The sequence below is a fragment of the Maniola hyperantus genome, chromosome Z, assembly GCF_902806685.2.
Source record: "Maniola hyperantus chromosome Z, iAphHyp1.2, whole genome shotgun sequence".
In the NCBI taxonomy this organism is placed as follows: domain Eukaryota; kingdom Metazoa; phylum Arthropoda; class Insecta; order Lepidoptera; family Nymphalidae; genus Maniola; species Maniola hyperantus.
The window spans coordinates 2,661,608-2,684,049 of record NC_048564.1 but is presented as its reverse complement, the minus strand read 5'-3'; the positions used below and the strand labels follow the sequence as shown (position 1 = coordinate 2,684,049).

At 39.3% G+C, this 22,442-nt stretch overlaps 2 protein-coding genes across 2 annotated transcripts; both read right to left on the bottom strand.

Annotated features, from left to right (window-relative positions):
• Window positions 1-1,624: 1,624 nt before the first annotated feature.
• LOC117995657 (uncharacterized) lies at window positions 1,625-2,928 on the bottom strand. The gene is made up of 3 exons (XM_034983640.2): window positions 2,866-2,928; window positions 2,214-2,415; window positions 1,625-1,891 (listed from the first exon to the last, which is right to left on the bottom strand). Exons 1-3 carry the CDS (start codon window positions 2,898-2,900, stop codon window positions 1,646-1,648), a joined length of 483 nt encoding a protein of 160 aa, XP_034839531.1. The 5' UTR covers window positions 2,901-2,928; the 3' UTR covers window positions 1,625-1,645.
• A 786-nt stretch (window positions 2,929-3,714) lies between these two features.
• LOC117995310 (uncharacterized) lies at window positions 3,715-6,571 on the bottom strand. The gene is made up of 5 exons (XM_034983308.2): window positions 6,564-6,571; window positions 6,136-6,345; window positions 5,200-5,335; window positions 4,667-4,794; window positions 3,715-3,858 (listed from the first exon to the last, which is right to left on the bottom strand). Exons 1-5 carry the CDS (start codon window positions 6,569-6,571, stop codon window positions 3,723-3,725), a joined length of 618 nt encoding a protein of 205 aa, XP_034839199.1. The 3' UTR covers window positions 3,715-3,722.
• Window positions 6,572-22,442: the final 15,871 nt, after the last annotated feature.

The window sequence follows — 22,442 nt, the reverse complement described above, 5'->3', positions numbered from 1 at the left end:
AGTCTATGAATGAAAAAAAAACATGGCAATGTTAGTTCCGATTTTCGCCACGCGCCAAGATAGCCATGTCGCACTGTAGTGATTAGGTACATACTCTTTGGTTCAAGCACAGACCAGAGCCATGTAAAATCCCAAAAACGTAGTGATTAGGTACCTACTCTTTGATCAATACTACGTGATCCCAACATAGAGTAAGATGTACCATAGAGTAGGGGATGTACCGTAGATATAGTAATAAAGCTAGATTGAAGTAATGTGTAACCGCGTATGAGATAGCGATAGCACGACGTAACGATGAATAACACGACAATTTATAACCATTGTTTAGTAATCAATATTTGTATTAACTGATCAACAATATTTGTATTCTAATGAGAAATACAATGACGCCACGAATTCTCAAAGTTTGTTTTGCAACTAAAGTTGCATTGTATATATTCTTGAAAAAACCCGGTTACACGATAAGGGACAAAAATAGGTTAGCTGCGTTTCTGTTTATCAAATTAGTAACTTTATCTGTGCTCTCTTTTTAGTGTGAATGAGAAAGTAAACGTTCCTGTTTCTAGCTTTATTACTCTATCTACGGGATGTACCCAAGGTGGTTCAAGGTTCACGTACACGTGGTTTTCGATTTTGGGATTGGAATTGGAAGGATTTTGTTCTATTTTCTGTGAAATAACCGCAACCCTAGTCAAGGCCGAAATGGACGACCCCTGTTTGGATGTCACAGTGGAGTTCATGAATCATGCGTTTAAATGTTTTTACGAAATTTGGTAGGTACAGAAATAGCCCGGGGACGGGCTACCTACTACGGATAGGCTACTTTTCCCGGAAAATCAAAACTTCCCCCGGGATTTTTAAAAACGCGAATCCAAGCCGCGGGCATCAGCTATAAAAGAGCCGGGTGCCAGCCAGCCAGATACGTACTTATAAAATAAAGGCATCTAAAGTCACAAGGATAACTTCGTTGGAGCGTTGACCTGTCTCAATCAGGGATTGTAAGCCTAATCGGAGCGAGACCAATAATTAATCTATGGCCTAATTATTGTTGATTCTCATCGAATAGAATAGAATAGATTTTTATTCAAGTTGAATCGTCAACTAGTTTAATTTATATAAGAGACCCGTGTTCTGCAGTGAGTCGGCGATGGGTTGATCATGATGATGATAGTAAGCTTGGAGAAGAAATAAAACGCTAAATTTTCCGAAAATAAAAAGAAAATAAGTTTATTGTCCTTGTTAAATATTATTTTGCCATTGTCTTATATAATTTACTATACATAGGATTAAGTTTCAAAAGAAATTACAAGGTTTATAAATTGAATTAGGAGATAAGTTTGTCGTGGAACGTTGCATCACCCCAAGCTTCACAAGATTTTTTTTTTAAATAGACCAGCGCTTGGCTGCAATCAGACTTGGTGGCAAGTGATGAGATGCAGCCTAAGATGAAGCGCGCTTGCCTAGAAGATGCCTATTCACTCAACTTGAATTTCTTTTACCTTAAGCGCTCTCCTGATGCGACAAGCGCTTGAAAGGTTTTTGTGGGGGGGGGGAGGGGGCTGGGGGGGGGGGTTAATTGTTATAAATAACATTACAAGAGATGCGTTATTTTAACATAAATTTCTTTATTACGATTTTATGATGTTCACCACTGTGACAATAAATCAAAATCTGTAAGACGTTGCACTACAAACTGCCGCTTCCTTATTTTCTTCTGAGTCACACCTTTGCTAGAATCTTTTTCTTCTGCTCGGGCAGAGATCTTTTTTGGAGGTTTCTTTTCTTCGGTTTCCTTCATTTTTTGGACTTCACATTCCAAATCAAAAGGGCATTGATCTGCAGGTTGTATTGGCATCATGATGACTGGTACATAGTTTGATTTGCCTCCTTTCTGTAAGAGGACTCAATAAAAAAAACTACTTTAAAGAAAAGCTAAGCTATTTGAAAAAAAATTAAACTTTGGAACTAGGTATTGTTCGCGACAGGTCGAGATGGTAATTTTCTAGTGAGGTGACATCGCATATTTTATTTACCAGGTAATCGTTGAACGTGGTCGATACGGACTCGTGCAACCCTAAACCTATGACAGTGCGGATATGCCGGGCGTCCCCCCTGCACGACACCTCATACCCCGATTGTCATGTCTACGTCGCATAATAAGTACCTATGGAACTGACAGAAAAAAACATAGGTACAGCATAATATGCATCTACCTGATTTTCAGAGGCACACTGGCCGCAGTAACTTTGTGCTGCAGATACGGCATTCGAATTCACTAAATGTTGAACTATGGCCTTAAGCCGCTTTTCGTCTAAGTTACAAGGTTTAGAGCTTTCCCATTTGCCATCTGTATTCATTTGAACTAATACAGGCGCTGACATCGCTAGGGTATCAAACCCAGGTTTTGCAATAGGTCTGAAATTATTCTCAAACAAAATTATTGTTGCTTAGGTACTTTATAAGACGGATTTAACTTCTATGGTTGCTAACAATAATAACTAACATTTAGTAATTTTTTTATTAGATTAGTCTACCTTTATTATTACCGAAATTTATTATTACCGGGCACATGAATATATTTTTAAGATGTCTTGTTATCGTTTTGACAGATATTCGTTTTGTCAGATTTTTGTTTCTGCAGATTTTCGTTTCGTCGGATTTTTGTTTTGACAGCGTGTCACTTTGTTATCTCCCAAAGCCACAATGATTCAGACAAACGTTCCTTCGAGTGTTGGGGACAATACGCAGAGAAACTTTCAGCTTTTATAAAATAAGGAAGGTCTGGCACGCGCTGGCTCTTAGACCATAATATGTAGTATGTACCCATATAATGGGATGAGATAAGTATTTAATTTATGAACTTACACTTTTGCAAGTTTAGCTAAATCTATGTTGTTCATTTTTAATTTTCCTGTTTTTCGCTATTTTCTGTTTTTTCAAATATATTTACTTAAAATTAACTTTTAAATTTTGACTTTGCAATTAGAAAAGCATTAAAATATTTGGGTATCTTGACTTTGTCATTTCAACTGCCAGCTGTCTGTCAGGATTTTCGTGTGTTTTTCTAGGTTTTTATGGTTTTTCTCTCAGAATCAAAAAGAAGTTGGAAGTACTATTTTTCTCATGTTTGATATTAGATCTCAATGAGAGACTTAACCGAATTCAAAAAAGGAGGAGGTTCTCAATTCGTCGGAATCTTTTTTTATTTTATTTTTAATGTATGTTCCCCGATTCGACGCCTGGACCGATTTTGAACATTATTTTTTATTTGAAATACTTTAACTTAATTTACTTAATAATTTTAATTTTGAAAACATCTGACTGACGCTAGAGGTCAACAAACGTTGCGTAAATAGGCCATTCGGAGTCAGTGCTACGTCGTAGGTGGGGCATTAACCCCAGTTTCTAAAAATACTAAATCACTAAAACTACAGTAGCAAATGGTTATTGTTATTGGATTGTGTTTAGATATTATGTATAACAATTTTAGCTAAGTTTTTGCTACTAGCGTTTTGGTTACATATTAAACGTGTGTATGACCGTTTTAATAAACTAATAGGTAGATAAGTATATATTTTGAGAGCAGGTAGTTTTATAGTAAAAGAACCGAAACAATCATTTTATAATTTATTTTAGAAGATTTTTTTTTCATTTCATTTTCTTAAATTCAGTGATGAACAGATTTGATGATGAACAGACGTAAACAGTCTTGTACCTATTGTCTACCATTGAGACAGCAAATCGAAATCTGTGTGTCTGCTTAGCAACCATGGCTTAGGTTTCTGTAGTGGTCCCCCTCCACGCTTCTGTTCGGCGCCCTTATGCCCTTTGCTCTTCTTACACGAATGCCATATAAATCTGAAAAAAAATTAAAGAAAATAATGTACCTACTGTATAATTCGCGACAGGTCGATATGGCAATTGGGGTGGGGCGCCCCGTACACAGCCCCTGCGCTAACACGAGACGTGCGGGTGTGCGGGGCGTCCTCCCACCTCATACCCCGATTGCCATCTCAACCTGTCTCGGACTATAGGTTGGTAGTAGATACATGATAATAAAAACCGGCCAAGTGCGAGTCAGGCTTGCGCACCGAGTGTTCCGTACTACAGTCGTATTTTTTCGACATTTTGCACGATAATTCAAAAACTATGATGCATCAAAATAAATAAATCTACTATTAATTTAATCCTGCCATCTTTTGTCATTTCGAAGCAATACAAAACAAAAAGTAGTGTCGGGGTTTTATTGGAAATAGTCATTTACCTTAGCAACAGATGGCGCTAAAACTTATACACCATTACCACCTACAGCATACTCCTTATACTGTGCTATTACTTACGGAGTTACAACTTACGACAGATGTCGCTAGCTGTGATATTTATTGTTAACTTATACAGGGCGAACTTTAAATATACAGTCGAAACAAGTGACAATTCAAGGGACAATAATGCTAGTTTTGCACATTATGTGATGCGAAAAAAATGACTCCTTACGCGCCATTTTAACTTTATGTGTCAAATTTCATGTTAAAAGTACGATTTTAGTCTTTATTTTAAATATGAATCGTATTTTTGACATGACAGTTGACCCATAGAGTTAAAATGGCGCGTGGAATCATTTTTTACGGACTATACATAGAATTACAATCCTCCAGTCTTTAGATACCTTGGGGTTCTAATGGTCTGATTGTGTACGGGGCACTGGAACTCCCAATCGGGAAGCTGCAAGATATAAATGATTTCCTCGTCTTCCTCTGCCTCTTTTCGTTTATCTGCTTCGGATTTTGAGTATGGCTAAATTGAAAGAGAAAAAAAAAGTACATAATAAGTATTTTCTAGTCCCTTAAATTATAATTACGTCTTAGGTACTTCATTTCTACAGCCCAACAAAATTGGTTCCGTCCATTTTGGTTACCTACCAAACATGGGAAACATTGGTTACCTACCAACGTGGACGGAACCTGTAAGGTTCCGTAGTAATAACCTGTCAGTATTATACTTATGGTACGCGACAGGTCGAGATAGCAACCGGGGAGGGACCGCCGCGCACACCCACACAGCTCCTTGGGTGTACTATAAGGGTTTCTTGTTTACTACGGAACGCTAAAAATAGGGGCATGACCGAAGCTGCCCAGAGAAAGTCTAATAAAAAGATTCAATCGGAATTGTAAATATAGGAAGGAAGGTAGGTATATTTACGAAAACACTGGGTGCAGAAATCGCTGCGCTTGGGTCTAGGAATCCGTCCAAAATTTGTTGGTTAATCTTGTACTTTCTCGCCAGGTTAAAGTTCTTAACATCATCTTGGGCCATTGGAAACGTTATGAGGGGTCGCCTGGTCGCAAAAAAATAGATACAACTTCTTAGTCTGCGGCCCAGCTGGGAGCGGGTGCGTCTTGCGGGGCGGAAAGCGGGGCGCAATACCATACTCTCCGACCCGCTCTCTTCCTACCAATTTCTTGTAAATATTATTTGTGTCTACCAATCCGCACATGGCCAGCTTGGTAGACTGTGACCAAAACCCTTCTCACTCTGAGAGGAGACCCGTTCTCTGTAGTGAGCCGGTGATGGGTTGATCATGATGATGATGATGATTAAGAGTTTGTTTTACACAATGATCGCCCCGCAGTACGCTCCCGCTCCCACCTGGGCCGCAGTCTCACAGTAATAAATACAATTGTATTAAACTAGCTTCTGCCCGCGGCTTCGCCCGCGTGGACAAATGGCATTTTTTTTCAGAAACAAACATTATAACATCAGGACACGCACTCTGAACAGCACCGAATAACACATATTATAACCTTCCAACCCCCATTTCACTCCTTTAGGGGAAGGGGGGGGGGGGGGGGGGACAAGCGGTTTAGGCTGTGCGTTGATATCTATGTCAGTCAGTCAGTCAGGACTTTGAATTTTATATATATAGAAGATACATATTATGTGGTCATTTTTGTACCTAGATGTTTTGGGGTCTATATACCTACTTATACTTAGGAACATTTTAATGTGCAGAAGTCGTCCTGTTAAAGTTTTATTGCTATGATGTATGGGCGAGCACAAAAAGAAACTACCTAACTACTTATATAAATCGAATGCTCGCCCGGCTTCAACTTAGACTTATTTTTTTACCATGCCTACCTAAAAGGGTCCAGGTATAGGGCCCGTTCTGGCAATTTGAAATGTTTCTTGATGTAGTCCTCATCGAGAAGCTGGAACTGGTCTGTCGCTCTGTTTGTGGCTGGTGTTGGCTGAGGTTTAGGACTGTTGTCGGGTCCCCCATCACGAGGGACGAGGCAGATGAGAGGCAGGTTTGACTTCGCTGAGCTGCCGGGGCCGCACGGACAGCAACTGAGGAAATAGAAGCACTTCGTCAGCATCTCAACCCATTGCCTGCCCACTACCAAACACAGTTCTCCTCTCAGGTTTAGGCCATAGTCCGACACCTGGCCCAATGCGGTTTGGCAGACCCCACTTTGTGTGAAAGTCCCTAGGTACATGAGTCCAACAAGCGTCATCTATCGGTTGATAATGACGATGATGAAAGTATTTTTTAATAAAGCATTTACCTTGCCATTTTAACGGGGCGTATTTAAAAAACCCTAAAGATATTAAATCCACAATATTAACATTTTTTTTGTTTTAATTTATTTCAAAATTTTTATTTAATAGCCCTCGGAGAACATTATTTAATTTTTTTAAATTTTTATAATAAAATGTCGAAACGACAATGTTGATTTTTGAAACTATTTTGAGTGATTTTGAGTAAATCAAGTAAGTATTTGACGGAATACCTACCAACTATTTTTTTAATTTGTCATAAAAGGTTTTAAAATATATATTATCCTATACAGGGTCTGTCCCACAGAAGAACGAAACTATGGCACGCGCTGGCTATTAGGCCATGATGTGTTCCAAGTACGAAGTATATAAACAGTCAGTGGTTCCAAGCGTTGTTATTGTGCTTATTGTGCAAATATCTGAAAAATATGTTTCACCATATACTTAGTAGAAGATGTATAGTATAGGAAGAAGAAGGGACACATATAGCACGTACAAGGCTTCGGACCCATTAGACAAATCTAGTTAATGGGTCTGAAGCCTTGTACGTGCTATATGTGTACCTATACTATACATCTTCTAGGAGCCTTGAAGCCTTGAAGCAAGTAATAAGGCATAGTTCCTGGGAGCGAGGTATTTAATTTTAAAGTAGGTATGTACCTTCTATATAACCGACGACCAAAGCATAGTGTATCATATTATTATAAAATATGTCCTTTGTAGTGAACATGTAGTAAAATTTAATAACTTCAATACCAATACATATTATATTTTATACATAGCTATAAGTATATATAAAAGAAATTGATTATATTATACGCGTCTTAGAACTATCGCAATTGACCCAAACTTTGTGCTTTGTATGTAAGTACAAAGTTTGTACTTACATAGCTATTTCTTTTATTCTCGTGCGTTTTGTATAGCTTCTTTCTTACTCATCACCGAGAATTGATTTTATACGCCCATAGAGATACAATATAGTGGTCTATGTATACGCCATATTATAAACATAATCCTTTAACTCCTCACGCGCCATTTCAAAAAGTACGATCTTAGTTCTTATTCTAAAGGTGAACAATACTTCCGACATCACAGTTGACCGATAGAGTTAAAATGGCGCGTGAGAGTAAGGGCTATATTTACTGTCGTATTTTACTAATACGCCGCGCGCCGCGCCGGTTCAAACTTCAATGGTTAGTCTTCTGAAAATCAAAGAGTTCCTACGGAATTTTTTAAATCTAAATCTACGCGGATGAAGTTGCGGGCGTCAAATTCTCTACAATAAAATGACTAACTTTTCCAGTTTGCCAAAGTTTGGTAGGTACTTAGGTATGTATATTGATAGAAATACAAATATCACGTTGTTACATTTCAATATCTAAATAAAACACAAAACATTATCTGGCTTTGTTGATTCGACAACTTCAAATAAGGCACATCAAACAAACTTATCATTTACAAGCCCTATTGCGTTGAACGTCGAGCTACATAACCCATAGATGATCAGCCGTTCTGAGGTGCAAACTGTTAGCAATCCTCATGGTTTTGGTTTAAAATCCCTTTCCTCAAGTCCAAGGTGCTACAGAATTCACCACACCAAGATTGAAATTGTAATTATTTACACTAAAAAAAACTACAAAAATAAGTTGCTGTTTTCTAGAATCTAGAAATGTAATGCAGTTTTGAATTTTTAGTCGAGTAAATTGTATCCAATCGTGTTTTTAACACACGCGGAATTTAGTTTACAACCAAAAAACATGTACTGAAACTTTATTGTGTTTATACTTAGCTGTTTTCAAATAAAAAGCTTCCAAAACTCGCAAACTTTGGCATAGGTGTGGTCCGTCAAACCGCAATGCACTGGTGCTTTTGTTCCGAATTACTTTGGCTCGATTAATCAGTACTATAACATTATAATAACCATTATACTCACCGGAATCATTTTCAAGTAATATCTACTAACATATTACCTACCTGAATCAGGGTCCCAAAAGAAAATCAAAGAACACACGAAACATAAACTATTCTAGTTTCGAAGCAGTACCACACTCATGACACCTGTTATCCTTGCGTTTCTGAAACTGAAAATTTCAGAACTAAATGCTCAAGTGCTGGAGGCGTTGGGCCCCAGAGTAACATATTTACCCAATTGCAAAGTTTTGTGTGACACAGATTTTAAATAAAAGTTTTGTCTATCTTCTTTCTTCGCGCATATTGCTGCTCTAAGTGTTACAAGCTCGATGGCGAAAAACTACCAACAGTTTCAATATTACGAGCAGCGCGTGATCGCCACGCGTCACTTTCCATCGGGAAAATCTTTAACCAACGCCAACATTTCTATTTCATTAAAATGTTGCAATCTATTTTCACCTTTATTTAGTGACTCGTAAAGAATATATTTGCTTACATATTTTACGTTTTAACTGTAAATAATGAGCTGAAGGCGACAACGTTCTACTATTTATTGCTCACGGCTACTAGTTTATTGCTTGCCGATCATCTTTTCCGTAAAAAACCGGTCACAATATAGTAAAAGATTTAATTTTATTTTTCCCTTAAAATATACTTACATAAACTTCTATTGACCATAATTATTTCAGATTTTTCAATTGGTAAACTTTTTTTTCAACTTTTTTTCAATATTTTTATTGGTAAAATTTTCTTACTTTGGATATTGAAAATACTAATTCTTTGTTCATGAACATACCTACTTTAATTTTTTTCTTGTGATGTAACTACAAATTCACGGTTTTTGGATTTTCTTCAATTTTTCAAACAAAAATACCCTCCTCTTTCTTTCTTTCTTCACTCTGGGCTGATTTCTGCACTTAAACGTTTCCGTCTGTTGTGCGTGCATTGCCCTTCCACGCCGAAGTCTTCACTCCAGCCATCCAAGCTCACTCCAGAATCTGAGTAGGCCGTCCAGGTTGCCGCAGCCTTCATGGCGTGAGGTTGGAAATCTCAAATGGCGTTCACATTGTTCTGCCACGCCCGTGCTCTCTAGGAATACGTTCGTCGGTGTTTCATCGACCTCCATGCAGGCCCTGCACTGCTGACTATCAGTGACACCTATCGAAGATGTGTTTGTTAGTGGGCAATGCCCTGTTATGAGTCCCACCACCTTCCTAAGTTCACCTCTGCCCAGGCGGAGTACATGGTTTGTTTGTTTGTCGTTGGTCTATGTTAGGGAAAGCCTTTTTGGCTCGCCTGCAGTCTGTTGTGTTTGGCCATAATTTGGAATGCTCCTTAAGTGTTAGTGCATGCAACCAGGTTTTATACTCACTGAAGGGTATACGATAGGTTCTGGCTGTGTCACCTTCAATGCCGTAGCCTTCCGTGCCAGTGCGTCCCTCCCTCTTCCAAAAAAATTACCCTCTTCCAGAACCGAAGTTATCTTCAGAATTTGTTTAACATCGGATATCTCGGCACCTGAAGGGCCCATATCGATCAAACACTCGTTGACACGTATTAAGTACAGTGTCGTTCTTTTTGTTACCACCCTTTTTGTTTGAAGTTTGATTCACTCTATCAATTTACGTTTTGTATAATGCCGAAACTCGTAACATTTAGCGCCATTTTCCCGTTAAAAGTTTAATATTACCATCTAAGACCAGCTGTTATACTTTTTGGGACTGATAATGGATTATGATATTGTAGAGACTGCAGTTAAGGTAAATTGAGATAATCGAGAAAAAGTGTCGTTTGATTCGGATCGGATGAGTGCGTAACCACCCTGAGAGTTGAGACCACCTTTGACGCCAACATTTATTTACAAATCCGTTCCCATTCGACTCGATGTTGGTTCTCGAGACTAGATCTGAGCCTGTTTAGAAATTACTATCCATCTCCCAAATTTTTCCATCTTCTTTAAAGTCCAAGAATATGAAAATCTTCGAACAGTGCGTGTTGCCAGTGATGACATTATGGATCCGAGATAATATGGTCGATGACTATGAACCTCATAATAAAGCTTAGAGACACACCAAGCGGGCGCTGCTGGTAAGACAACAATGCTTAGAACCTCTCTCCGTGATCAAATCAGAAATCAGAAGATCCGTAGGAAAAGCAGAGTAACCGACATGGCTCAACGGGTTGCGAACCTGAAGTGGCAATAGGCAGGACACAAAGGTCGTACAACCGATAGATAGACTTTGGGTTCCCAACTCCCCAATGCTAAAATGGCAAACTTGCACCGGAAAGCGCTGCGTTAGAAAACCACCACTAGGTGGACAGACAAGGTCAAACGAGTCGCAGGGAGCCATTGGATGGCGGCGGCGCAAGACCGTGGCTTGTGGATGTGGATTGCGGAAGTCCTAACTTACAGAATTACTTGATTGAGAGATGAGCTTTCGTAACGTTGGGGAGCTAATAGTCAAAACTCAAGTGGTACAATCAATAGGTAAACTTACTATCTGGATTAATTTTTTATCTCCATTGTTCCAGTACCATATTGATTATTATCGCCGTAACAGAAAATATAGAGCACACTATTATAGAATTAACTTTTATCAAAATAAGACTTATTTTCCCGTACATGATTTCATTCTTTGCATTATTGTGAACTTGGCTACCTACATTCGTATTGTAACCTTTGATATGTGATCGTGATCGTGCGACTGATTACAAAGTTTATCGATAGGTACCTACTCATATCACACTTGAAATTATCGAGATAAAGTAGGTTCAATTGATTTTTCCGATAATCGGAATCAATAGATAGGTATATAGGTACGTATGGATACGTTTATTAGAAAAAGAAAAGTCCTAACTCACTCAATAGTCAACGTTCTTGATTCATTGACGGCCAGCCTTATCATTAGGACATAGAAAGTTGAAATTTTGCACAAAGGTTCCTTTTATAATGTAGACAAGGAAAGTTAAAGCCGAAGTTTTTGAAATTCTCACTGGATAGGAAATAAAGATTTATATAATTTCACTTTCTAACAGAATTGATTTTAAAAAGTTTTAAGTAAGTACCTTCCTACCTTTCTGAATAATGTTTTTATGGAAAGAAAGTTTCCCGGAAAATATTCAAATTCGGAAAAAACTGAATTCCACTTTTCCATGGGATTTTCGTATGAACTCAAGATCATAGATTCAAATGATGTAAACTATAGCATAGAATATATAATAGTACTACGACTGTAGGTAGTTTATACCCGTGCAAAAATCACAATCCGTTGCGTTGCTCCCTTGCGACACGATTGAAGAACAAACCAATAAACAAACACTTTCGCATTTATGATATGGGTAGTGATTACTTAACCAAAACAAAATGATTGAAAATTTCCTTAAATACAATGAGGGAAAAATCTGTAAATGTTTCGACGCGAAAATTAAAAATACAAATAGTCTGAATGACGGGGTTATAGGTGTTCAATAGTCCACCGCCATGTGAGTAAATAGTGAGGACGAATGGGACTAATTAAAACGTCATCAACCCTTAATAGGTGTGCGCCATATGATCATGCGTAGGCGAGATAATTTCGTAACCCTAAGGCTGAGGCCACATGATCTGTGGCGGCTACGGTCGCGGCGCCCGAGCGGTGCCGTATGCTCGTATAGGTATCGAATATTTCTTGTAACTATAGTCCACGCATTTTAAACTGAGTCGTCGAAATATCTGTCCGTTTCGCTCGAGTTGAGCGGTTTTGATTATGAAGGGTTGAGATTTGAATATGGCAATTTCTAAGAAAAAATTAACACTGTTGCCGAAGGCTGCTAAAAAAAATATTTAAAAAAATATCCACGTTTATGCGTTTTATTCGCAAATTCCGCCGCTTCTCTGCTCGCCGTTGATGGGGATGCCCCAATATTTCGCGGCAATATTACGTCGCCCGGGCGGGGATGTGACGTCAACGCACAATACCGAGCCAGGAATTTATGCGTCTAGGGAGCGCACGTGCTGCCGTCAGGGTAACCATAATGTTTATGTCAAACTAGCTATTCCCGGGACTTCGTCCGCTTAGACTACACTTCAAACCCCTATTTTACCCCCTTAGGGGTTGAATTAGGGGTTGATTGACCAAAAAAGTATTGTAATGTTTCCAGGTGTTGATAGATCAGTCAGTCAGTCAGTCAGTCATCTTTTCCTTTTATATGACTAGATGATGCCCGCAACTATATTCACTTTTAGGGTTCCGTACCTACCCGAAGGGTGCCAACGGGACCTTTTATTAAGCCTCCACAATCCGACCGTTTGTCTGTCAAAAAGAACCAATTTTCAAATACTATTAAGTTAATAAAGTTTTTCGCGAAAATGACTTTCAATGTGAATTCGAAATACCGGCTTCTTTTGTAGAGGAGCTTTGCTTTGAAGACAAAAGAATAAAGAATTAGAGCCAGATTCAGTTTCAAAGCAATGAAATTCTCGACTTCTCACTATTTCCCTTTGTAGTGTTAAATTTTTGTAATTTAACGCTTATAAAATTTTGAATTTTTCATTTCAGGATCTAAGCAAGCTTCTCAGTGAAATTCCTAACGTCAACTCATTATTTTAAATTCCGACTAGGAATTCAATCTTCTAGCGCACTCAAAGCGAAAATATTGCTAGTTTATTTATTTATTTATACACTAGCGCTTGACTACAATGGGATAAAAAGATCGCGATTTCATCAAGTAGCTTATATATCATCATCAGCCTCAACTGATAGACGTCCACTGCTGGACATAGGTCCCTTTTAGGAACTTCCACACGCCACGGTCTTGTGCAGCCTGCAATCTGAATCCAATGCTGTTTTTTGTTTAAGCGTCCACTCCCTCTTTCCGTCTGTCTATCAGCGGGCTGTAGCTCAAGAACCATAATAGGTAAAGAAATAAAAAAATCACAGTGTATATTTGTAATAAAGCTATAACCAACCAAGATGGCGGATTTCAAAATGGCTGCCATGCAAATTAAAAATAAATAAAAAGTTAGTGTCTCCATTACCAAACTGGAAGCGAATACCTCTAGGTAGTAGGTAGGTTAGGTACCTACTAAGTTCGCCAGTGTATATTGTATTTTTTATGTGTAACTAGCTGATGCCCGCGACTTCGTTCGCGTGGATTTAGGTTTCTCAAAAATCCCGTGGGGACTCTTTAATTTTCCCCGAGATGTAAGCTGCCTATATCTGTACCAATTTTCATGAAAATCAGTTAAACTGTTAGGTCGTGAAAAGCTAGCAGACAGACAGACAGACAGACACACTTTCTCATCTATAATATTAGTATGGAAGTATGGATCAAGAGTTGTATCTTGTTCGATGCTATGGAACCCTTCGAGTACGAGTCCGACTCGCACTTGACCAGTTTTTATTTAACATTGGCGGTCAGCGATTTGAATTTAAAAAATAAATAATTGAAAAGTAAAAGTGTCCTGAGTACTATATTTTTATGGTGACAGTACTCCAGTGCACCTGTCGCCTTTAGCTAGGGATTCCTCGGAACAGCACAATAGACGAATTTCATCGTGCTGTTCAACAAACGCTATCCGCTATAAATTAAAGTAGGTATTTTTGTGAAGGCCTCCAAAGAAAGATAGGGATTAGCTGATAAAAGGTAGGTACAAGAGCGACGCATTTTTCAGTAGGTACCGAAAATGGAAGTGATAATAGTCTATAGTTGAAAATATCGCATAGAGAAAATGCTGATGATCGACAGTGAATATCAGCGCCCGCATTTATTAGCCCGTTTGGCAACTTTATGATTTCAGCTCATCATCATCATCAACCGACAGACGTCCACTGCTGGACATAGGTCTCTTGTAAGGACTTCCACACGCCACGGTCTGCAACGCCTGAATCCAGCGGCTTCCTGCGACTCGTCTGATGTCCTAATTCTCCAAATGGATATCAGACGAGGACTCCCGACGCTGCGTCTTCCGCTCCGAGGACGACGCAAATGGTCGAGACGGTCGAGTGGTAAGAGGAGTGATAAGATAAGGACCGGTCGATCCACCAGTGTCCATCCAAGTCTATCGTAGCGGTGGGACCACGGACATCCATAGTGAGTGCCGCGGAGCTGTAGTAGTCAAGGTGGTATAAATAAACATTTTAATGTCAACCTATCCGTTACCGCAACGCAGCGAGGCGCGTGCGCGTACCTAATCGCGTTTCTACGCGTGAAATTGCATATAATGCGTTCCACCTTGTTTGCCAACTACCCTCCTTCCAACCTCCCTCGCCTGTGACGAATAAACCTTAACCAATCGGTATCGTTAGCACGAGTATGCATATCTCGACAATTTTAATAGATTTCGAGTATTTGAGACACTGACTCAACAGTAAAACATAAAGGCATTTCTTTCAATACTCCACGTCATGATGATCAACCCATCGCAGGTCCACAACTGAGCACGGGTCTTCTCTTAAAATGAGAAGGACTTAGGCCATAGTTTGCCACGCTGGTCAAGTGCAGATTGTCAGACTTTCTATACTTATCTTTGAAAACATTGTGGAGAATTCTCAAGCATGCATCTTTTGATGTTTTCCTTTACCGTTAAAGCCAATGATATTTAATTGCTTAAAACCCACATAGCTCTTTTGTTTTTAAGTCTATTCTGTGTTTTTTATCCTTTGTCATAATATCAAGCAATATAGCTCCGGAAAGTTAGGAGTGCGTGCCCTGGATGGAACCCTCGACCTATCGAATAGAAGACAGATAACCACTAGGGTATCATCGCTTTTTTAGTAGGTATAGAGTACAGTCTAGTCAGCACAGTTTTCTCTGGAGCACCGAGCATTGAAATGTATACCTTATTTCGATTGAATAAAAATTCAATTCAATTGATAAAAAAATCCTCTGCCGTCCCGTCCTCCAGTCTGCGCAGGTCCATTTTATTTTCACGTTATATTGTTTCCACACTAGAAATCTGTCAACGTTATCGAAATGGTCAAACTCGTACTAAGCCTACAGAGGAACCGTGAAAATGCATTACAATTCGATATTTGACACTCAAATCAATGTAACAATGTATAGGCGAGATTTTTTGAATGCCCTGCTTTTTGTCAATGCTTGTTTATGTCACTTTACTTTGATCGGGGACATGCAAGTTAGCTATGGGTCATGAATGGATGAAAATTTTATTTTATTTCTATTCTACATGGCAAAGATATAAAATCTTATCTTTTTTAGGGTTCCGTACCTCAAAAGGAAAAACGGAACCCTTATAGGATCACTTTGTTGTCTGTCTGTCTGTCAAGAAACCTACAGGGTATACTTCCCGTTGACCTAGAATCATGAAATTTAGCAGGTAGGTAGCTCTTATAGCTGACATTTGGGGAAAAATCTGAAAACCGTGAATTTAGGGTAAGTTCACAAAAAAAAATTAAATTGTGGTCATGAACTAATAATAAGTATTTTCAACATTCGAAGTGAGTGACTATATCAAGTGGGGTATCATATGAAAGTTCTTTACCTCTACATTCTAAAACAGATTTTTATTTATTTTTATGCTTCAAAGTTTTTGAATTATCGTGCAAAATATCGAAAAAATACGACTGTAGTACGGAACCCTCATTGCGCGAGCCTGACTTGCACTTGGCCGGTTTTTGTCTCTGGGATTAAAAAATGGACTATAGGTATATAGGTATCCAGTTCAGTTGTTTTGAACAATAATGATTTCTGCCGGTCGTGTTTCAGAATCGAGCGTGAATGGTATTTGCTAAAAATATTTCACGAGTCTTTAACTTCCTGTTCCTACCTTCGTTAAACGTGTAGTTTAAAATATTTTCCGCTCAGAACGCTCACTTTGAAAAGGGAACAAAAATAATAATCGGTCAAGTGCTAGTAGTACTCGCATACGAAGTGGTTCCGTACCGTACCAGCGTACCAAAAATTACACTTTTTACAAGCTTTTTAACTTGCAATGTATGTATGTCCCTATGTTCGGGTGGAATCTTGCAACTCAATATCGAAGCAGATGTCTTGAACCGATTGAGCTGACACGTTTTGTTGGGATGACAATGCATGGCTAGCTATGTGACGTCATTCTAAATCCAACATAGCGGAACGCCCAAGATGGCGGACTAGTTATTTGAATGCACTGCTACAATATGGGTATCAACTATCAAATGAATTAACTTGCTGAGAATAACACGAAAAACTAAGTGACGTCACTCTAAATCCAATATAGCGGACTTATATAGATGGCCAAGATATCTTCAACCGATTCTCTTACGGATCCCCTCATTTCTGATTTGATCACGTAGCATACGTACCTTATACTTACGTAAGCATATCAATCGCCATCGCCCGTTGAGTGACTCTGAGTTTTCTTATAAGGCGCATAGTTAGCGACCGTAGGGTTATTATTAGGTAGTAATAGGACATATAGGTCTCTTGTTGGGACTTCCACACTCCACGGTCTTGCGCCGCCTGAATCCAGCGGCTCCCTGCGACTCGTTGCGTTGCACCGTGCGTGGGTTATTATTACGCTATTTTTAAGTTAGGTATATTCCGTCAACAAAAACAATTAATTATGCTGCAACTATCCTCCCATATAAAATAAAATAAAACACGTGCGTGAGGAATGTGAGGGGCGAAGGGTGAATGACAATATACCGCTCCTAGCCTACCCTACCCTATAGCATATTGTAATAATAATTCAATTTTGCGGACAAGTGTAATTAATTGTAGCATATCGTTGACGGCAAAAAACTGTGTCACTTGATCTTTGTTAAATTTTTTTTTTATTTGATTAAAAGCTAGTCCGGACTACAATCTCACCTGCTGGTACGAGGACCTGGAGTGGCGGTTAAGTCCAAACCGAGGATCACACTGTGACCGCCCTGTGTCCATCATCCACACTACACAGGTCCTCCCGAGGGCTAGGACTCGTAGTGAGGGCAATTTCCTCTCCACGTTCCCCATCCTCAACATCTCCCTCGCCAGTCACCAAACTGGACAGGCGAGAGACCGGTGCAGCCAGTAATTTAATGGGTGATGAAACACTCATCAGCAACACCACTCATCATAGCCACACCCTGTGCTCCTGGGGCTATACCGAATGGGTGCGTCTACTGCGCCCTCTGCTCGGGACATTCAGAGGGATGCGCGGACAACACCCCCTCCAAGGTCAATAAGCCATGGCTAACAATATCCCATGAAGAGAAATTGTTAACCATGTTACCAAGGTACACGGGCCTAAGCGCCGCTCTTCCCGAATGGGACCCGCAACACTCAGGCACACGGGGTAGGTCACCTGGCTGGTACCCCATTTCTACTTCAGTTAAATTCGTAAAAAGTTTCATCAAGTTAAAAACATGAGACCGAAGAAATTGTATGATCATCTCAACCTATCACCGGCCCACTACTGAACGCCCATGCTTAGAATAAGCAGTGCAGCAAGTTGAATTTTCAAAAATCCTTTCTTAGCGGATGCCGAGGATTAAGAGCTATCTGCAGCCCAATTACAGCCCGATCCTTTTAGTAGTTTGAGCTGTGTATGCCTCAATAGCTCAACGGTTGAGGAGCGGACTGAATTCCGAAAGGTCGGCGGTTCAAACCCCACCCGTTGCACTATTGTTGTACCTACTCCTAGCACAAGCTTTACGCTTAGTTGGAGGGAAAGGGGGAAAATTAATCCTGATTAGCATGGCTTCTATTCTATTTAAAAAAACACGATAGCTCAACGGTTAAAGGAGCGGACTGAAATCCGAATCATATCAGTCAGTCAGCTTTTCATTCTATATATTTCATCATGATCAACCCATCACCGGCTCACTACAGAGCACGGGTCTCCTCTCAGAGTGAGAAGGGTTTTGGCCATAGTCTACCACGCTGGCCATGTGCGGATTGGTAGAATTCACACACCATTGAGAACATTATGGAGAACTCTCAGGCATGTAGGTTTCCTCACGATGTTTTCCTTCACCGTTATAGCAAGTGATATTTAATTAATTAAAACGCACATAACTCCGAAAAGTTAGAGGTGCGTGCCCGGAATCGAACTCCCGACCCCCGATTAGAAGGCGGACGTCCTAATCACTAGGCTATCATAGCTTATATATTTAGATTAAATAAAATAGCTTGCTCCTAATAAAGATCTAACATATTATTTTCATTTTTATCTTTTCCATGCCGATCTAGAGGAAAACTAGTGGCACGCCCACCTCTAAAATGATTTTCGTGTGCGCGGCAGGGAAGTAGGGTGAAGGGGGAGGGGGGCGTATTTCACAATTAAATTTTTCTGGCGCGATCTCAGTGTGTTCGCCGAGCTACGAAGCACGCTTGGGGTGAGATCTAGAGGTTCCCAAATATGGGCACATTCATTTAGAACTAAATAATATTCACACAAGGAATAATAAACCTACTAATAACACCTAATCACTACCTCAATAGCTCAACAGGTAAAGGAGTGGACTGAAAAACCAAAAGGTCGACGGTTCAAACTCCGCCCGTTGCACTATTGTCGTACCTACTCCTAGCACAAGCTTGATGCTTAGTTGGAGAGGAAAGGGGAATATTAGTCATTTAACATGGCTAATATTCTTTAAAAAAAATTATAAATGCGAAAATGTGTTTATTTGCTGGTTTGCTCGTTTGTTGGTTTGTCCTTCCATCTCGTCGCAACAGAGCAACGGATTGACGTGATTTTTTGCATGGGTATACTTTAAGACCTGGAGAGTGACATAAGCAAAAAAAAAAAAACAACAACTTCAAAGAGTTCCCACGCGGACGAAGTCGCGGGCATCAACTAGTTCTAACTACTCTAATAATAACGGGCTCTTATTAGAGCTGACGATGGGTTGATCATAATGATGAATCAAAAATTAGTATACTGGTGTATATAAAGCAAACTTTGGAAAGCAGTGTTCGTCGGTTTAATATCGCAGCGGCGACGACACGGCGTCACGTGCTCGCAAAGATACACTAACACAGACGCAAACCTCAGTGTCTATATATTGTGTGTTTGTGTGGGTGACCAGAAACTCATCTTTGACATGTTGTACCTACCGCCCTTGCTTTATCTCGTGATTTTTGGCGCGCAAATTAGTCAGCCAGTAGCACTTATAAAAACATTTTATTATGTTAAAAATGAATAAAACTCATGATTTTTATTTACTTTTAAAATAAATAAAAATCATGTCCATCTGTCTATCCGTCTGTCACCAGGCTGTATCCACGAACCGTGATAGTTAGACAGTTGAAATTTTCACAGATGATTTATTTATATTACAAATAGAATAAAATAAATATTTCTTTCTTGTGGACTTCGTCCGTGTGTATTTATATTTTCAAAAATCCTGTGGGAACTCTTTAAATTTTCGGGATAAAAAGTAGCCTATGTCCTTCCCCGGTATGTAAGCTAACTCTGCACCTACCAAATTTCATCAAAATTGGTTAAACTGTTGGGCTGTGAAATGCTAGCAGACAGACAGACACACTTTCGCATTTATAATATTAGTATGGATGGTACAGAACCCTTCGTGCGCGAGTCCGACTCCCACTTGGCTGGTTTTTTATATAATTTTTATATGTATAGCTAAAGTCCTGGTAAGTAGGTGTCAATTTTGATTACTGTTTAGGAAAAGAGGCATTTTTTTTATTAGGATTGGTATTATCCTTGCATTACGTACCTACAGTGTAAACACACATAACAAATTGGAATTCTACAATTTAATCGGATTAGTAAGCTAAAAAGCTTAAGGGTTGAATTTTTATGAACTACCACTATAATGCAGGGGTCGTACAAATTATTGTTCCGTACAAAGGGGGCAAAGCTAATTTTAACAGGTGTCATAAAGCTGGTTTGCAGTTATTAAACGACTGCCTAAAAAAAGTACTGCACCTAATGCTTTCAGGGTTCATGTAAATATGTAGGTAGGTAGGTATGTGTGTTTCTTTATAATACCATAACTTCTAAATGCCTGAACCGATTTGAATGTACGGGGTATTATATACTTACATAATCCCAAGTGACACTTGGCTAATTATTAAAAACAAATCAATATAGAGGGTAGTCGCATTTTTCCTTTTGTTTTAAGTGTTTTAGACTTTATTTAAAAAGTTTTTATATGCGTTGGACTTATCTTGTTAAAGGGGAAGATGAAGGGATATGAGAAAAAACGGCACGTGGACACCTTCACCATCATCAACCCATTAGCTCCTCTCAGAATGAAAAGGGTTTTGACCATAGTCCACAACGCAAGCCAAGTGTGGATTGGCGGACTTCACACACCTTTGAGAACATTTTGGAGAACTCTCAGGTATGCAGGTTTTGTCGCGATGTTGTCCTTCACCGTTAAAGCAAGTGATATTTTATTACTTAAAACACATATAGCTGAAAATTTAGAGGTACGTGCCCGGGGACGAACCCCCGACTCTCCGAATAGGAGGTAGACGTCATCTCTGCTTCAAGCTATCACAGTTTCATTGTATCAACTTTACACCGAACACTAAGGTAAGTACTGTGGAGATGGTCCACAAAGACAGATAACTCATGTCCACGATCATGCGAAGGAAGCTCGCTTTCTTTGGACACTTACAAAGAGGAGCCTAATTCTCATATTTTCCAAGATTAGTTTTGGAAGGAAGAATTGAAGACAAAAGGGCTCCAGGTCGCCAAAGACGCAAATGGTTGGACGATATTATAAGATAGTGGACAGGCTTTAAATAGAGGAGCTTTTCGTATGATGACCTCCATACTTCATTTTGAAGAAGGCACGCGATGATGATGATTGTATCATCTAATTTCAATTAACTAATCTACAAACAACTGACCCTTTACAGGTTCAAAGTCGCTATCAATCACACAATATTGTATTGTAATAGAACAATAGGATGATATTACCGCGCGATAAGCCCTTCGTGCATCGCACGGCCGGCCGGTGCAGTTCGTGCCCCGCTGTCTTCGTAAGCCGATTAGCAGCATCTGTGCAGATAACACTGCTGTGCTATCAGGGAGCACGGCAGTGCCCCCGTCAAGACGAGCCAAACTAAAGCATGGGGTAAATTAGTCTAAATATATAAAAGGACATCAGTACCCATCTATATCTATATATACCTATACCTAAACTTCAAAGTCCTGACTGACTGACTGACACATATATCAACGCACAGCCTAAACCGCTGGTCCTAAAGACATGAAATTTGGAGGGTCTATTCTTTGTAAAGAGTAGGTATTCACTAAGAAAGGATTTTTCGAAATTCTACCCCTAAGTGGGTTAAATGGGGGATGGAAGTTTGTATGAAAGTCCGTAATTTTTCAAGTTATTAGCATGAAAATTTCAGGATTTTTGGAAAATTTGCCCAAAAGGGTGGTAAAATAGGGGATGAAAGTTTGTATGGGACAGTTTTAATTATTGATATTAATAACTTGGGAAAGTAGGTTTTTTCTTGAGGTTAGCTAAGAAATGACTATGCGAAAATAGCCCCCCATCCCTACAGGGATGAAATGGGGGTTGGAATTGGTTATATGTGTTATTCGGTGCTGGTGCAGGGTGCGCGTCCTGATGTTATAATGTTTGTTTCTGAATAAAAAATGCCATTTGTTTCCTGTAGGCCACGCGGGCGAAGCCGCGGGTAGAAGCTAGTATTTTAAATGTGAAAGTTTGTTTGTTGGTTTGTTGGCTTATGGTTTTTGGTTTGTTGGTTTGTTAGTTTATTGGTTTGTCCTTCAATCACATTGTAACGGAGCAACTCTAAATAACTTATGTATAAAATCGTGTTTATAGCAAAATTACACCTTGCTGACCGTTATTTTTGACGATTAAACATTTTTTTGTCTCAAAAAAACAATTATTAAAGTATGAAAATATATTCAAAACGAGAATTGTAAAAGTTACGGGCGTGAATTTTCATTCCATTAACCCGGGGAGTTTCATTTAGTTTCATTATTAATTACCGTTGGGAATTAATAAAATGGTAATAAGCCCCTCTTCGTTTTCCCCGCGGTTGAGCGATGCGTT

What these genes read in the sequence shown, in the direction of transcription:
- LOC117995657 (XM_034983640.2), bottom strand. Translation starts at nt 2,900, where the DNA reads ATGAACAACATAGATTTAGCTAAACTTGCAAAAGT. An exon ending in TTAGCTAAACTTGCAAAAGT is followed by an intron (nt 2,416 to 2,865) that starts GTAAGTTCATAA and finishes GAATAATTTCAG; the next exon opens with ACCTATTGCAAAACCTGGGT. An exon ending in AGTGTGCCTCTGAAAATCAG is followed by an intron (nt 1,892 to 2,213) that starts GTAGATGCATAT and finishes GTCCTCTTACAG; the next exon opens with AAAGGAGGCAAATCAAACTA.
- LOC117995310 (XM_034983308.2), bottom strand. An exon ending in CTATACCTGGACCCTTTTAG is followed by an intron (nt 5,336 to 6,135) that starts GTAGGCATGGTA and finishes TTTTGCGACCAG; the next exon opens with GCGACCCCTCATAACGTTTC. An exon ending in TTTCTGCACCCAGTGTTTTC is followed by an intron (nt 4,795 to 5,199) that starts GTAAATATACCT and finishes CTTTCAATTTAG; the next exon opens with CCATACTCAAAATCCGAAGC.